Source organism: Megalobrama amblycephala, linkage group LG22 (assembly GCF_018812025.1).
Source record: "Megalobrama amblycephala isolate DHTTF-2021 linkage group LG22, ASM1881202v1, whole genome shotgun sequence".
Classification (NCBI taxonomy): Eukaryota; Metazoa; Chordata; class Actinopteri; order Cypriniformes; family Xenocyprididae; genus Megalobrama; species Megalobrama amblycephala.
The window spans coordinates 948,637-966,097 of record NC_063065.1 but is presented as its reverse complement, the minus strand read 5'-3'; the positions used below and the strand labels follow the sequence as shown (position 1 = coordinate 966,097).

Sequence of the window (17,461 nt, the reverse complement as noted above, 5' to 3'; positions counted from 1 at the left end):
AATGCACTGAATTGAAATAGTAGTGCAAATTAATTAAATTCAAATGAAAACGTCATGCTACAGTTCTATATATATATATATATATATATATATATATTTATTTTTTTTTTTTTTTTATTATTTTTTTTTGCATATAATTTGCATATAAAATACATATACATGTTTATAATTAGGGCGCCTCCTAACTAAATATTTTTTCCTGTCGACTAGTAGTCATTTAATTTAATTACTTAAATACACTGCCCAGCCAAAAAAAAAGTCGCTGTTTGGATTTTAATAGGCAAATATGTAGCATAAAGAATCATTTTCACACATGAATTGGCACCTCTGAGTCAGACCTTAAAGGATTAGTCCACTTTTAAATAAACTTTTTCTGATTTTTTACTCACCCCCATGTCATCCAAGATGTCCATGTCTTTCGTTCTTCAGTTGAAAAGAAATTAAAGTTTTTGATGAAAACATTCCAGGGTTATTCTCCTTATAGTAGACTTCAGTGGGCACCAAACAGTTGAAGGTCAAAATTAGTTTCACTGCAGCTTCAAATTGTTCAACACGATCCCAGATGAGAAATAAGGGTCTTATCTAGTGAAACCATCACTCATTTTCTGTTTTAACCTTAAATGCTCATCTTGAACTAGCTCTCTTCTTCTTCTCCTCTATCAGAATTCCAGCAGTGTAGACACTGCTAAGCGTAATACTGCCCTCCACAGGCCAAAGTTTGAATTTATTGTTATGTACTATTGAACTAGCATATTGCATATAAAAATTAGTTCAAACTTTGACCTGTGGAGGGCAGTATTACGCTTAGCAGTGTCTACACTGCTGGAATTCTAATAGAGGAGAAGAAGAAGAGAGCTAGTTCAAGATGAGCATTTCTGGTTAAAAAAACTGGTTAAAATTTTCAATTTTTTCAGAAAATGAGCGATGGTTTCACTAGATAAGACCCTTATTTCTCATCTGGGATCGTGTTGAACAATTTGAATCTGCAGTGAAACTAATTTTGACCTTCAACTGTTTGGTGCCCATTGAAGTCTACTATAAGGAGAAAAATCCTGGAATGTTTTCATCAAAAACTTTAATTTCTTTTTGACAGAAGAAAGAAAGACATGGACATATTGGATGACATGGGGGTGAGTAAATTATCAGGAAAAGTTTATTTAAAAGTGGATTAATCCTTTAATTTCATTGAAAGTCTTTGGGTTGTGCTGGAGTAGACTTTACAGAGTGCTCACCTCTTGCATTGTCAATACAAGATCTTGACCAATTGATTGATTTATTTAATTGTTTATTAATAAACTAGTTTTCACTCAAAACACTAGAAAAACAAAAATCGTCAAGTTGACGATGCTGACTCATCTCCACAGTTTAGTGGAGGTGCCTTTAGAGAGAAATGCACCTTTTGTACGGAGAATCTTTGTTTTCTATTTAAATTGGATCATTTTTAGACATTTCAAGCTTTCCATAGATATACTCCCTCATGTCTGTGAGGCAAGAAGCCTATATGCTGATGAGTTTTGGTTCATTTTTGTGATGCACTCCAGTTCACAGAGACCGAGACGGCAGAAAGTGCATCCTGTTTGTTTTCTTTATTTTACAAAAGTGCGTTTTATTGTTATTGTGAGTTCACACAAGTAAGCTCCTTAGTTTCAATTTCAAATGATGTATTACTCTTACGAAGTATTTTCAGTTGTTGCTTCTGTTATCAGGAAAAAATGCAAGTGATCACACCGGCGCACAGCGCACATGCAGAAAGTGCGCTAATCCTTTATCTTCCACACTGCATAAATACTTGGAAATGTGCCTAATAATAACTTTAAATAACTTTAGAGCAAGCAGCTATGTAAAGTTACTTTACTTACATATTTCAAATGTCAAGCCATATTTGAAGTCGATGGATGGTTGGCGAATGTTTGGATTTCCTGTCCAACATACTGTAATTACCACAAGAACCCGGCGTTAATGATCTGCGTGAATTTGCCACTTCCTGTGGAGTTTTTGGTCGAATGCTGGTCGACTAAGCCACTTCTTCTAACATTTAGTCCACTTCTTCTAACATTTAGTCGACTATTAAGGTGCAGCCTTATGTATCATGTTATTTACATTGTAGCAACAGCCAATTGTTCTGATGTATTTTGCATCTGTGGCTTTCTGTGCACATTTTACTTCATTCGCACAGGTATTAATTAAAACAATAGAGCTTGCCAAGAAATTGTACTGTTGATTACTAGCATTCCAACACTACTGCAGTATTTAACTCTTTCCCTGCCAGCGTTCCAGCCAGCACCAGCATTTTTGATCATTTTTACAAAACTTTCATGGCCCCTGGAATATTTTGTTTCTGTAGCCTTTCAGAAGATGCTTAATAGCACCCCCTATCGTATAACAATGAAAACATGGATTGCCATAAAATTACATCAATGACGAGAAAGCATTGTGTCATAAATAACAGAAAATTCTGTCAGTGGTGGGGAAAGAGTTAACATGCTCAAGAATTTGGAGTATGTGAACTGATCTGTCTATATTCCCATTGGTAATCACCAAATACTGTCACTGTATTTTTCCATAAAGCTTATAAAACTTAACTAAAGTTGACTGCCAATCACCAGTCATCTATGGAACTCATGTCGCATCAAATTGCATATTCCCATTATAAATGAGTCTGGTCACTGAAAAATACTCTGGGAAGATGTGCAAAGATACGCATATTTATGTATGTGGTTTTCTCCAGGGACCCTGTACTTGTAAAAGGTGCCTGCCAAACATCAAAGAACTATTTAAATTGTTTCAAATATGACAAAGACCATAAGAAAAGTTTCATTGGCACTCTTTATTCTACAGAACTACAGGTAATGAAGTCAAGAAGCACAGAGTCAAACCAAACAAGCCTTTCAGAAAGATGCAAGCAAGAGCTTCACTCTTCATCGTGCCCTTTCTGTGAGAAGAAGAGAAAAGGAAAAGTGTTTGAAAGATATATTTGTTATTTAGTTTTTGCAATAAATTAAATCTTAGACTCACTCAATGAGGCAGAGATAAGCACAAAACGCTTTAGGTCATTCTCTTTTAGCTTATTTTACAATTCATCTGGCATAACTGAAATGTAAAGGCTTTAGAAACTCATATTTACAAAATGGTCTCTAACCATTTCACCATTTAAAGTAAAACATTACCCATTGCTTCATTGAGCCTTCTTAAACTCTATGATAGTAAGCACACAAAATACTGGGTTAAACTGAGTTAACTTACCTTGGCTCCTGTATCACGGCTTTTGGCTCTAAGTTTGTTGACCTGAGATTCAGCAATATCAGCCCTCTCCTCTGCCTCATCCAGCTCATGCTGCAGCTTACGGAACTTGCCCAGATTGGCATTGGCCTGTTCCTCCTGATTAAATCAAAAGGTTGTTGGCAAAAACAATATACAAAACAATATATATATATATATATATATATATATTAGTACAGGGGTGTACAGGCAATGAACTTACAGCCTCTTCAGCAGTTCTCTTGTAGGATTTGACCTTCAGCTGGAGTTTGTCCACAAGGTCTTGAAGACGAGCCAGATTCTTACGGTCTTCCTCAGTCTGTTAATAGACTTTTGATTATTTTTGGTCTGGATTGTTTGAAGATGGTGATATTGGGGATATTGTATTGAATAGAGAAATAACCTGGTAGGTGAGCTCCTTGACGCGTCTCTCATATTTACGGATTCCTTTCACAGACTCGCTTGCTTTTCTCTGTTCTATCTCCACCTCATTTTCCAACTCTCTCACCTACCGAAACCGAAAATGATTTCAAATTTATCAGTTTTCTAGAAAGCTATTGATCTCTCAATCTAAAAATGAATAATAGTTATCTTCACAAAAGCAATGAATTTTAAATAGAAAATGCATTATTAAGAACTTAGTTTCAAAAACTAACCCTAGCTTCCAGTTTCTGGACCTGCTTCTTGCCACCCTTCATGGCGATCTGCTCAGCTTCATCCAGACGGTGCTGCAGGTCCTTGATGGTCTGCTCCATGTTCTTCTTCATGCGCTCCAGATGAGCACTGGTGTCCTGCTCCTTCTTCAGCTCCTCAGCCATCATGGCAGCATCAGTGATGGCCTTCTTGGCTTTTTCCTCAGCATTCCTGCACTCCTGCACTGCCTCCTCAACCTCAGTCTGAAGCTGAGTATTATCTCCCTCCAGCTTCTTCTTCTGATTCAGCAGGCTGGTGTTCTGAACATGGACAATATTGACATGCATGTAGTCTCTAGTTGATATTGTGTACTTATTGAGGATTTAAAGGTTTTAATTGAGTTTGTCCAATGCTAATGTGTCATACCTGAGAATGCAGGAGCTGAACTCTCTCACTGACATCCAGCAGTTCCTGCTCAGCCAGTTTCCTTCCCCTCTCAGTTTGTTCCACCAGGGATCTCAGCTCATCCAGTTCAGCCTGCAGCAGATTGTTGCGTCTCTCCACAATGGCAATGTTCTCTTTGAGATCATCATTACTACGAAGAGCATCATCTAGTTGCAGTTGGGCATCCTGTAAAGTACAAATTTTACAAAAGGACCGCAGAACTATGTTCACCTAAGCATTGTAACATCTTGATTTGAAGATTTGTCATACTTTGAGATGTCCATGAAGACCCTTGAGTTGCTTCTGGGCTTCTGCTGCCTGTCTGTTAGCCTGGCTGAGCTGAATCTCCATCTCATTGAGGTCTCCCTCCATCTTCTTCTTCAGCCTGAGAGCTTCATTTCTGCTGCGAGTCTCTGATTCCAGTGAGCTCTGCAGGGTATCCACAATTCTCTGCTGGTTCCTCTTGGCCTGCTCCATCTCTTCATCTTTCTCTGTCAGCTTACGTTCAATTTCAGCTTTGATCTGGCTGAACTCCAGTTGAGCTCTAAGAATCTTTCCTTCTTCATGCTCAAGGGAGGCCTGACCGATTAAAAAATTTTAGCCATTAAAAAGTACAGTAAGTTTGATTTAGCAGCAAATTTATTCTTGTGGTGAAGAACTACACTACTATAAAAACTACACCTACTACATCTACACATAACACAATCAGTTTACCTCGGCCTCTTCCAGAGCAGTTTGAATTTCAGCTTTTTCCTGCTCCAACTGCTTACGAACTTTCTCTAGTTCATGTATGTTTTTTCCACTCTCACCAATTTGTTCAGTGAGATCAGCAATCTCCTCTGTTTGGTAGGAAAAGTAATAATGGAGAAATTCAAAAAGTTTATGAAATTTATATGAATGTCCTGATGACTAATAAATCAAGGGTACCTTGGAGGTTCTTGTTTTCTCTCTTCATAGTTTCCAAATGATCCAGAGATTCCTCATAAGAGTTCTTCAGTTTGAATAGTTCAGTGCTCAGAGATCTGGCTTCCTTCTGGGAGCTTTCCAGCTCACTCTGAGACTCCTCATATTTCTGCTTCCATTCAGCTAGGACCTGTTGATAGAATCAGGCTTTGATTAGCTACCATTGGAGCTAAATGAACACAAAGATTATTTATCTGTAAGGGTTTTATGCATTCACCTTGTCAAAGTTTCTTTGCTTCTTGTCCAGAGCAGCAGCAGCAGCATTGGATCTCTCCACATCCACCATGAGATCTTCAATTTCATTCTGCAGCCTGTGCTTGGTCTTCTCCAGAGAGGAACATTTAGCATTGACAGCTTCCACAGCTTCTTCTGCATCTTGCAGACGCTGAGCAAGTTTCTTCCTACATGAATAAACAGAATTTATTCCAAAATAACTTAGCAAGGCTTTCACAACTTCTTGGCTTGCAGAACAAAGTCAGGTGTTTGTATGGTATGGTACATGGGAAACCCAAATATTTCTATGTAATGTTTCATACTTAGCATCCTCCAGCTCCTCAGTTCTCTGGATGGCATCAGTTTCATACTTGGTTCTCCACTGAGCCACCTCAGAGTTTGCCTTGGACAGACTACGCTGCAGCTCAGCCTTGGCTTCTTGCTCCTCCTCATATTGCTCCCTCAGCAGATCAGCATCATGGCGAGCAGACTGAACTGCATGGGCCAGGGCATTCTTAGCCTATGAGATATTTAAAATTAATGTTTTCTGTTATGGGGAAAGACCTAAAGCTGTAGTATAATGCTCTAGTCATTTTCTTGAATCCCACTTGAATCCCACTGCTCCTAAAAGAGATTATTGGGTGATGGGATGGGACAGTGCAGTGGTTTAGGTGTATGACTGCTACACTGTGTTGCTCTAACCTTGTGGGTTCAAGTACAAACATTATTTGCAATACCTTGATTTCCTCCTCTAGTTGTCTCTTGAGGTCCTCAATCTGCTGGGTGTAGGACTGCTTGCCTCTTGTTAGCTGAGAGACCAATGAATCCTTTTCTTCCAGCTGTCTAGAAAGCTCCCCTAGATAATAAAAAAACAGTACATAACAGAAAGTAGTCTGTGATCTTGATAATTAGTCTAACAATACACAGAATAAAGTAATAACTCATCAGAATACATACCATTTTCAGTTTGCAACCTAGCTTTTTGCATGGTAAAGTCATTGATGCTGCGTTGTCCTTCTTCATATTTTGTTCTGTATTCCGACATCTGGTCCTCAAGAGTCCTGCACATTTTCTCCAAGTTTGCCTGGATTGATATTATATAATTAATTAATTTAAAATAAAGCATTAAGAACACACGATTCTAAAGAACACCTGAGGTGGAGAAAAACAATTACAAATTCTAACATGGAAACAAGATTTCATCACCTTGGACTTGGCAAGCTGCTCCATGTTGGAGACCACATCGTCCAGTTCCAGTCTGAGTTCACTCTTCTCTTTCTCCAGCTTCTGCTTCACTCTCTGGAGGTTGTCAATCTGCTCTCCCAGATCAGCCACACTGTCTGCATGTTTCTTCCTCAGTGTAGCTGCAGTGGCCTCATGTTGCAGAGTGGCCTCTTCAAGGTCTCTGCGCATTTTCTGGAACTCAGCTTCACGTTTCTTGTTCATCTCAATCTGGGCAGCAGTGGCTCCACCAGCCTCCTCCAACCTCTCACTGATCTCCTCCAGTTCTCTGGACAGATCAGCTCTCTGTTTCTCAACTTTAGCACGAGCAGCTCTCTCAGCCTCCAGCTCTTCCTCAAGCTCTTCAATACGAGCCTGGTAATGTGAGGAGAACCAAAGTTAAATCTAGAATTCCTAACTGTCCAAAAGTCCCTATTTTTAAGAATAATAAATTTTACCTGCAGTTCCTTCAGTTTCTTCTGGAGTTGGGCTGCCATTGCCTGCTCATCTTCAATCCTGCTACTGAGCTGGCTGATCTCAAAATCCTTCCTGTGTTTCAGAACATATTGGATTACCATTATTAATAAGGATTCAGATTGTGAGCTGTATTCTTGAATAATAATTTCCCCCTCTGGAAAACACACTTTTTAATCCTCTCTTCCAGTTGCTGTTTGTCATTTTCCAGGTCCATCACACTCTCTTGGGTCAACTTTAAGTCTCCCTCGAGCTTCCTCTTTGCCCTCTCCAGATCCATACGAAGCTTCTTTTCCTGTTCCAGGGAACCCTCAAGCTGGAAGGACAATATTTTGTTCAGCATTGTAAATGTCACCTGTTTTCATTTACAACAGAAACAAACCACTCACATCATCCACTTGTTGCTCCAGCTTGGCTTTGGCTTTGGTAAGCGTGTTGACTTTGTCTTCCTCACTCTGGAGGTCATCCAGTGTTTGCTGATGGGCCTCCTGAAGAGCTTTCTTCTCCTTGGTCAGCTTAGCGATGATCTCATCCAAAGCTGCCATCTCTTCTGTCAGGTTTTTAACCTGTAGAAATGTGTCATTATATCAAGGGACACTTAACACACCATTCTTGCATCACTAAACATGTTCAGTGTTGAAAACTGACCTTGTTCTCAGTGGCATGTTTCTCTTTCTCCACTTTGGCCAGAGTGAGCTCGAGATCATCAATGTCCTTCTTGAGCTCAGAACATTCATCCTCCAGCTTTCGTTTCTTTGCAGTCAGCTCAGCATTCATTTCCTCTTCATCCTCCAGTCTCTCAGTCAGCTCTTTGGTTTTGGCCTCAAGCTGGATCTTATTCTTGATCAGACCCTCACATCTCTCCTCAGCATCGCAAAGATTATCTTGCTCCTGTTTACAGATACAAAAAAATTATGTGTATTTATTTTAATGTCTTAATCAAAAGTAGAGTTGCATTTTATTAATGAATTCATAAAATCATAAACTTACAGTTTGGACTTGGAGTTGCAGGTCATTCTTCTCTTGGAGAAGAGTAACCATCTTTTCTTCGAGCTCCTTTCTGCGGGCTTCAGATTTGGCATAAGCCTCCTTCAACTTCAGGAATTCTTCCTTCATGTTGGCCATCTCTTTCTCCGCTTCAGCAGATCTCAGCAGTGGTTTGATCTTGAAGTAGAGCTTCATCCAGGGCCAATTCTTGACACCCATGAAGGCACGTACATTCCACTGGATCACAAGCAAGGCATCTCTGCAAAATAAAACTGTTCTTTTTGTCTCTGTTTATGGTGTGTTGAAAGATTTAAATGCCCACCCAGTTACCTGCGATCAACAAGCTTCTGGAATTCAAGTCTTGCGAGAAGACCACGTGATCTTGCTTGAATATTGGTGATGATGAGTGCAAGACGGTCGTCTCTCATTTCTTCAAGGGTACCCAGTAGACCAGCCTTGAAGAACACCTTAAAAAAAGATGTTATTTCAGTGACCTATGATCAACACATAGACATAACAGGCAATCTATCAAAGGCATCCATCCACAAACAAATAAAGCAATGCTGCAAGTGCCCCAGAGACATAGTACACCTTTTAGGAATGTCCGCTTTCTAATAGATTACTTATAGTTGTCTCAGCGCGTTAAACTAGGATAGGGAAATATATTTTAAAATTGAAAAATAAACTTCACAGAATTACACATTCAACAAAGCAATTACTAATTAGCATATATACCTTAGTATGTCCAAATCTGTACTGGGTGTGGTCGATATCCAAAGAGCCCAATAACTTCTCAGCTCCTTTCCTGCTGTCAATGAACTGACCCTCTGGGATGGCAGCAGGGTTAAGGATACGGTATCTGTTGGTGTATATTAAATTAGAAAATTATATTATTATATTAATATATTCGTTTTTTAAAACAAGCTAAATGATTTAATAGGCTTTCATTTTTGTCATTTACACACATTTGTGTAATTTGAAAATGTCAAGTATCATTGCATAACTTGTGGCTGTTTTCTCAAGTCAGCAATTTTTTGACCCAGTTGTGACTCGCATGTCTCATATTTATAAGTGAATGTACCTTTGCTTGAAATCTCCATACAGGATCCTGTTGGGGAATCCCTTTCTGCAGATCCTGATGCCCTCCAGCACACCGTTACAGCGCAGCTGGTGCATGACCAGAGGATTCTCCATCGCCCCAGGAGTCTTAGTCTCATTGGGGATGATGCAGCGCACAAAGTGAGGGTGAGTTGACCTCAAGTTGGTCATCAGCTTGTTCAAGTTCTCCTGTGGATTGACATTATCCATGACACTGCCCATATATATTTAATGATTAAGCAACCAAATCATAGTATATTATTCATTTCAGTATGAAAAACCATGTTACCCTGTGAAGGGCAGACACAGTCTGGAAAGAAGAGCCCTTTTTCTTCTTCTCCTTTCCTTTGCCACCTCCTCCTCCCTCCATGGCTGTTAAAAAAAACAACACATATTTCTTAAAATGAACTTTGCACAAAATCCTTATTTGTCTCAAGGATCATGTCATCAGCACAACACACCTGAGTCAGCACCAGCATAATTGGCAAATAGGTGAGCCAACAGTTTCATGGTGGACTTCTGATAGAGGCCAACAACCGTCTCATTTAGAGGATCCTTGTTCTTCACCAACCAGTTATTGATGTTGTAGTCCACAGTGCCAGCATAGTGAATCAGGGAGAAATGGGACTCTGGTTTACCCTTGATAATCCTGGGCTTCTGGAAGTTAGCGGATTTCCCCAAATGGTTGTCATAAAGCTTAGCTTTGAATGTTGCATCACTGGCTTTGGGGAACATGCACTCCTCTTCAAGGATGGACATGATACCCATGGGCTATAGAGAAGGCAACAAAACGTATATAACTTAAAGCAAAATAGATATTAACTCTATGAATATCAAAACATACAATATATCAAAGAACAGAGCCTCTGATTTGAAATAAACAAACAAACAAAAATTCTAGCTTCATTCATTCTTTTTATCAACACTTACATATATGGATAAGTTTCATTAAAAAAGCAATATTTTGAACAAAAAGCTGAGAAGATCACGTTTGTCAAAGACTATATCCGGATGGGATTCAGAACTATGATCAAAACATAGATGGAGTAGATCGCTTGCACAGTCCTATACCTCGTCATGGGTCAACATTTTATGGTTGATGATCATGTTATTTTGCATGTGCATAAGCAATGCTTTTGTCACTTCTTTCTGCTTCTCTTATGCCTGTGTTTTGATCCAGACATTCTCTACTCATTCAGAAAATGCGTAATAGCTCCCAGTGAAACATGGATTGCCAGACATTTCCGTGAATGGCGGGGAAGCGTTGTGTTATATATAATGGCAAATTCCGTCAAAGGCAGGGAAAGAGATAAATAAAGCTTCATGATTAGATGTTCAGAAAAAAAGGTTTTGTACACCCACCTTTTCAATGAGATCAATACAAGCCTGCAAGTCCATGCCAAAGTCAATAAACACCCACTCAATGCCCTCCTTCTTGTATTCCTCTTGCTCCAGCACAAACATGTGGTGGTTGAAGAACTGCTGCAACTTCTCATTAGTGAAGTTGATGCACAGCTGCTCAAAGGTGTTGAACTGCAGGTGGAATATATTGTATAATCACAATGGTCATTATCCAACTTGTTGGATTTGTTCATGAATAGCAATAATTAGTTGATTTCAGCTTACTTCAAAGATCTCAAATCCAGCAATGTCCAGCACACCAATGAAGTACTGGCGAGGCTGTTTGGTGTCCAGGGATTGGTTGATTCTCACAACCATCCAGAGGAACATCTTCTCGTACACTGATTTGGAAAGAGCGCCAACAGCATAGTACACCTGTCCAATAGAGATTATATAGTTAAATATTACAGAAAATGTATGCTTTTAGTGTTAACAGTTAAGGACATCATGAAGTAGTCTCCACCTGCTGGACATTCTGTCCCTTGGTGACCCACTCATTTCCTACTTTGACTCTTGGGTGGCACAGAGCCTTGATGAGATCAGCAGAGTTCAGACCCATCAGATAAGCTGATTTATCAGCATCTGTTGTCAATAAAAGAAGATGGTTGATGGTAATGAATCTTCTATTACCCTATAACTGTATGCATTATGTCAGTATTTTGTTCTAATACTGACCCTCAGTCCCATCAGCCTCGGCCTGTTCCTCTCTTTGCTTCTGTTTGAACCTCATGTTGCCGTAGTGCATGACGGAACCTACCAGCTTGTAGATGCTGTTCTTCTCCTCTTGGGTGAAGCCCAACACATCAAAAGCTTCCTACAGCAAATTTAATTATTTAACATGATAAATGCTTCATATTCCTGTATTTAGTTGTGCTTTCATTTAAATTAATCATAAGAAGGTAAGATCAAAATGTATTAATGTGAATTTGTAGCTATTTCAGATAACACACATCAGTGGCCATCAGCTCTTCAGCATCATCAATAGAGGCCACTTGCGTCTCTCCTTGGGAGATGAAGGCATAATCATAAGGGTTTGCTGTGATCAGCAGCATCTCTGAGAGAAAGGACACAAGGCACTTAGACATCATGTAAACATTTAAACAACAAAAGTATAGATGTTTGGTTGTAATATTGTTTTGCCCACCTAAAAGTTCCGGTTTCTTCTGAGACAGGATCTGGTAGAAGATGTGGTAGTCTCTCTCAGCCTTGAGCTGGAAAGTCACACGAGACTTCTCCAGAAGATCTGTCACAGAGAACATTTAGTTTAAAATCATTACTATCATGCATTTATTTTATAATTTTAATATGGAAATAAGCATAAGTGTTCCTACAAGTCTCAATATCTGCAGAAGCGAGTTTGCCATTTGCTGCGAAGTGAATCCGGATGAACTTGCCCTGTTTGAAAGATAAAAATCATCATGTCTTGTGAAGTAAATTCAGACGTTCACTGCTATTCAGTTTTCACTGCTATTTTAATTCACTCACAAAGCGTGAGGAGTTGTCATTCCTGATGGTCTTGGCATTACCAAAGGCCTCAAGAGCAGGATTACACTGGATGATTTGATCCTCCAGAGTACCCTAGAAAACACAATATTAGAAATGTGTATATAGTGAATGGCAATCAAAGAAAATGACAGTTCACTATTTTTTTTTTTTTAATTCAGATCTCCTCCATTTACCTTCTTTTCACTGCTGGGGTCCTTCTTTGTAGGACTAGCAGCAATGCTGGCAAAGTACTGAATGACTCTTTTGGTGTTCACAGTCTTTCCAGCACCGGATTCTCCACTTGAGGTACAAAGATAAAATGTTAAGCACCATAGTTTTTGTTTAACTATTATAGAAAGTGATATGCAGAAGCAGACTTACGTGATAAGAATAGACTGGTTTTCTCTGTCTGAAATGGACAATGAAAATATGAAACAATGTAGTTACATTCTAACCAAAATCTGTTCTGAATAGGTTATGAAAAACTGGGTAAAAAGTATTCTGAATGCATTTAACTCTTTCCCCATCATTGACAACATTTTTCCGTCATTTATGACACAATGCTTGCCCGCCATTGATGAGTTTTTCCGGCAATCCATGTTTCACTATTATATGTTGGGGGGTGCTATATCCCATCTTCTGAAATATTACAGATTCTCCAAATCCAAAAACAACTGAAGAAGCAAAAGAAGCAAGCAATAGAAGCAATCTTCAAATCTAACAAAATGGACTTTGGGGGTGTTGATGGAAGCAATCTACTCCATCTAATGATTTGATCATCGTTCTGAATCTGAACTGGATAAAGTCTTTGACAAAAACATGATTTTCTCAGCAAAAATGCTGGTGGGGAAAGAGTTAATGAAAAGTAACTAACCAAATAATTGTGCATAGATAGAATAGCGAAATATGTGCTTATCAAAATGGGGAAACCTTTCCAATATTTTTTGCTAGTAAAGTTAAATGTCAAACATTAAACTGTTGTTTCTATGAATCTGTCACTTGATAGAAGCTAGTCAATTTGCATAGGCAAACTCTGTGACATTCTCAAAAATGTCAAAAAAAAAAGAAAAAAAAAAGATGAATACAACAACATTACAAAAAAGTTGCAACAAGAATTTTGTTGTCAGGTTGAGTCCTGAAGTAAAACCAATTGAAAACCACTGGTGTCAAGTAGACGCACCTGACAGCATGTACTGGTAGGCATTGTCAGAGATGGAGAAGATGTGAGGAGGAGCTTCACTCCTTTTTTTCCCTCTGTAAGCAAGGACGACTTCCTGGTTGTACACTGGCAGCCACTTGTAGGGGTTCACAGTGACACAGAAGAGCCCAGAGTAGGTCTGTAAGAGATTCACAGAAGGATTAGATCTGCTCATGCAAGATAAAGTGAATGTGTGAGTGTTTTAAGACTTGACTCACGTAGATCATCCAGGCTGCGTAACGCTCTTTGAGGTTAAACAGCACAGCGGGCTCGTGCAGGAAGGTGAACATCGCCATGTCCTCAATTTTATCGAACTTCGGCGGGTTCTGAGGGTGAATATCGGCCTCCTTCACGGTTACCGTCTGTAAAAAGCACATACTCCAAGAGTTATTACTCAAAACGCTAGTGAAGTAATAATCAATAATGATCACTTGTTTAACTTGAACTTACTTTGCCTTTTTCTGTGTCGCAGGTGACTTTATCACCGTCCCGACTCACAATGGTTCCTTTCACATACTCCTCCTCAGGATCAGGGACGAAACATTCCCTTTTCATGTCAAAGGGGCGCGTTTGGGCCTCCAGTCGCTCCCTGTCCGACTTCCTGAGGTACGGAGCAGCAGCTCCAAACTCCTCCATCTGGGCATCCCCCATCTTTCACCAAGACTGCTGTTTGTAAGTGTATGTAAAGAGGTTAATAAATAAGACATTAGATATAGGAGCATATTTGGAAGGCGATGCAACGGTCTCTAAAAGTTCTCTTAAGGTGATGAAAATTCTGAACCTTTACAGAACATTATTGATGTTCCTTAAAACGTCCTCTTTTGGTAATGAAAGTGCTTCAGTTCAAGGTTCCTTATATGACTTTGGGGGGACGTTCCATTTTGGTTATATTATGGTCACATAAGAACGTTACAAAGAGGATATTTGTGACATTAACAGAACGTCCTATAGTAATAGTCCCCTAAACATTCCCAGAACGTCCTGAATGTCTAAATGTCCCCCAACATTTAAAAGAACTCCACGTTGTGACCGTCTCGGAACGTTACTAGGCAACGTCCATAACACCTGTGGTAACGTTCTGGGAACGTAAAATTTCTAGCGGGGTTAAGACACAAAAATAACAAGATAATTAACAAATTCTTAGGAAATGTAATGACACTTTCACTAAAAAAGCTTTAAAAATATATAATAAAATAGTGACAAGAAAATCTAACAATACAAATGTATACAAAGAAATTGAACTGTAAATTACAGGAAATGCCTGTTTTTAAAAAACAATCAAAATCTTCTTTCATACATAGTTGTAAGTTATTAAACATGCTTGAAGCATTTCACTATTGTTAATGATGCTGTATTGCTGTTATGGCGTAAAACAATTGCACAAATTTCATTATGAAACATGCATTATGACTATGAAACACTAATATGAGGTCCATTACCTTCCACTACAGAGATTCTCACTGCAAACTCTGCCCTACAAACAATTCAGTCAGAGATAATGCTTCACAACACATTACCAAAGCTATTATAACTTCCTTATGATTCAGAATCATTTAAAAATAGTGTTTAAAGAAAGACTCTATCTTTCTTGGTGACTCTTATACTATTTTGAATTACCTGTTTTTCAAGTTGTAGGCTTCAGGGAAAGCTGAATGGCCAAAGCTGGAAGATCCTCTCAACAGTGTGTCCTTTATCTCTTTTATAGTGACTATCCTTCTAAATAAGGCAGTTGGCAACTTGTAACGCCAAACTGCTTTTGTGTTTGGTTTGGCTGAGGTAGGGAGGGTTAGGCATGGTTTTTAATATGCACCAGTTGTGTTTTCACTGCTGCCAAATACATCCCATAATGGAAAATAATTACAGGAGGACAAATAAAATCACCATCACAAACCTCAACGCTTTTTTAAGTCCTATCTGAATCCAAATATGCCATCATTATTATCTTGTATTGTATCAACACAGTTGTACATTATAAATGCACATATAATTTTGCAGCTACAAGTATGTATCTTTGTCTAATAAAAGGTAAGTAATACTAATAAAGTATGGTGTTTGCTTGCTTTCATTTTCTCCTAATGCATCATCAGTATAAAACAAAACACCATTTCCCATGTCATAGACTTGGTTTTGACTAATTATGCAACAAAAGAAAGTAGAGGACTGTAAAATTACACCAAATCCAAACCAAAATTGTATTTTCAGGGACACACAATTACTGAGAACAACACAGAAGTTTGTGAACAGTTCCTGCTATCTGTCATATCACGGGTTCGGATGGGTTGAAGGTCATTACGCGACAGATGAAATGATTCCTTGCTTCTCTGGCACAGTATTGTCTCCTCGTTTGTCCTTGGGTATAAAGATAACCCTGTGAAATTCCTGGAAAGTGACACCCATTGATTGAGAATCAGTTGTTGTGCTGCAGACAGTAGCACATCCATTTATGTAACACTTCACTGAAAGATAAATATAAATAAAGGAAGAGTGATGGACCATTTTGTTTTATTACAGCGGTGAAACTAAAGCAGTGATGTCCTTACTGTGATATCCTGTGCATGCGTCCACAATCACAAGACAAGTGAGACTTATGGGGTATCGTCTTTCTGTCGGGTCAAACGTTTGGTTGCCTGCCCAGTACTGCAGCACATGTGCCTCTGTCATGGAGTAAAGTTAAACTAATAAAATACAGTTGGTTTTCTCATTATATATATTCACAGTTGGTATTATTATTATAGAAATTAAAAACATTTTAAAGTGTTTGCATAAAGGCTATTATTATAACTCATGGTTTGCCAACAGACAAGTATGGTTTCAGCCAATGTGACAAGTTGTGATTCTCTAAAGAGAATCTATTATTAGATGTGGCGCCAAGTGAAGACAACTAAGCAGCAAGGGTCACACATTAACAAGGTGCAAGTGTTCAACAAGTGAGATCGTTTTCATTGTGCATGCCTTCATATCGTCTACAATCACACCCTGAGAGACTGTTGAAATCTCCAGAATCTCGTAAGGACGATTAGTCAATTGATCAGCAGGATTTACAGTATGAGAGAGGATGCAAGCGGTCAGCTGTCTGAGAACTGTAATGGTAATTCAATAGTTCTGCAATGCTATCTCTGAAAGGACGAGATTTATATATAACGCTTTATGCATTGTCTAATGTTATATTTAAATGCATTTGTATTCAGCATTCCCACACATTTCAGCTAATGATTTCCATGGCGTTAACATTTTCAAGATAATTGATTTTTCTAAATTTTATAAACATTCCACTCAGGGCAATTTTCTGCTCATGAAAAGCTATTCCTATCACTATGACTTAAGTAAACAAGGCATCATATTTGATACGTTAAGCCTTTATAGCTCGGGCACAGCGTTGCCAACTGCTTTCAATTAAAAACTGGTAGCTAAATGTCACTAGACGACATAATGGCAAATCCATTGATCTATATAAATATGAATATAGATCAGTGGGCAAAATAAGAATCTAGATAAGGTTTTTTCAAAAGTTTAGGGACAAATCTAGCAACTTCTTGGACAAAGTCTCAAAAGGGGCGGGGAAGTCACTAATTCTAGTGACAAAATCGCTAAATTGGTAACACTGCTCACGGATAACATCACAAGCACTGACAGATGAAGTGAATAACACTGATGATCTCCTCATCACGGCACCGGTTAGTGGGTGGATGTATTAGGCAGCAAGTGATGGACATTTTGTCCTCAAAGTTTGTGTTAGAAGCAGGAAAAATGGGCAAGCGTAAGGATTTGAGCGAGTTTGACAAGGGCCAAATGACGCCATTTGGTGCAGATGCTGATATTTATATGGGCAAAAAGTAAGATGAAATTCTGTAAATCAATGAGAGCTTTATAACAGTATAGCAGACGCTGACATAAAATGTATAAATATCAGTCATCACTCTATAGCTGCCAATGGTGAATGTGATTTCACCAAGTACGACATGTTCCTGGATCAACGTTCCAATCAACCAATCAGATTTGAGGGACATGTTTACCGTTTATGTCAGGTTTAGGCTTGCAAGCGGAGTTAGGTGAATAACATTGATGTAGAAGCACCTATCTTTCCCC

The 17,461-nt window shown here is 38.8% G+C and overlaps 1 protein-coding gene across 1 annotated transcript; it reads right to left on the bottom strand.

Annotated features, from left to right (window-relative positions):
* Positions 1 to 2,808: 2,808 nt before the first annotated feature.
* Positions 2,809 to 15,012, bottom strand: LOC125258285 (myosin-7-like). The gene is made up of 39 exons (XM_048175184.1): positions 14,993 to 15,012; positions 14,815 to 14,849; positions 13,826 to 14,041; positions 13,594 to 13,737; positions 13,358 to 13,514; positions 12,559 to 12,586; positions 12,372 to 12,477; positions 12,178 to 12,270; positions 12,024 to 12,087; positions 11,837 to 11,935; positions 11,643 to 11,746; positions 11,368 to 11,506; positions 11,156 to 11,274; positions 10,918 to 11,067; positions 10,654 to 10,824; positions 9,753 to 10,062; positions 9,581 to 9,663; positions 9,275 to 9,480; positions 8,929 to 9,052; positions 8,524 to 8,660; positions 8,197 to 8,452; positions 7,855 to 8,097; positions 7,596 to 7,772; positions 7,377 to 7,522; positions 7,191 to 7,281; positions 6,718 to 7,107; positions 6,469 to 6,595; positions 6,249 to 6,367; positions 5,835 to 6,031; positions 5,516 to 5,699; positions 5,263 to 5,428; positions 5,050 to 5,174; positions 4,606 to 4,914; positions 4,318 to 4,521; positions 3,915 to 4,211; positions 3,662 to 3,766; positions 3,482 to 3,577; positions 3,244 to 3,378; positions 2,809 to 2,932 (listed from the first exon to the last, which is right to left on the bottom strand). The coding sequence occupies exons 3-39, from the start codon at positions 14,024 to 14,026 to the stop codon at positions 2,912 to 2,914; spliced, it is 5,823 nt and encodes a 1,940-aa protein (XP_048031141.1). The 5' UTR covers positions 14,027 to 14,041; positions 14,815 to 14,849; positions 14,993 to 15,012; the 3' UTR covers positions 2,809 to 2,911.
* Positions 15,013 to 17,461: the final 2,449 nt, after the last annotated feature.

Coding starts and splice junctions, on each gene's coding strand:
- LOC125258285 (XM_048175184.1), bottom strand. CDS start 14,026: ATGGGGGATGCCCAGATGGAGGAGTTTGGAGCTGCTGCTCCGTACCTC. Junction 12,587..13,357: donor CTACCAGTACATGCTGTCAG/GTGCGTCTACTT, acceptor TGTCCATTTCAG/ACAGAGAAAACCAGTCTATT. Junction 3,767..3,914: donor TCCAGAAACTGGAAGCTAGG/GTTAGTTTTTGA, acceptor CGGTTTCGGTAG/GTGAGAGAGTTGGAAAATGA.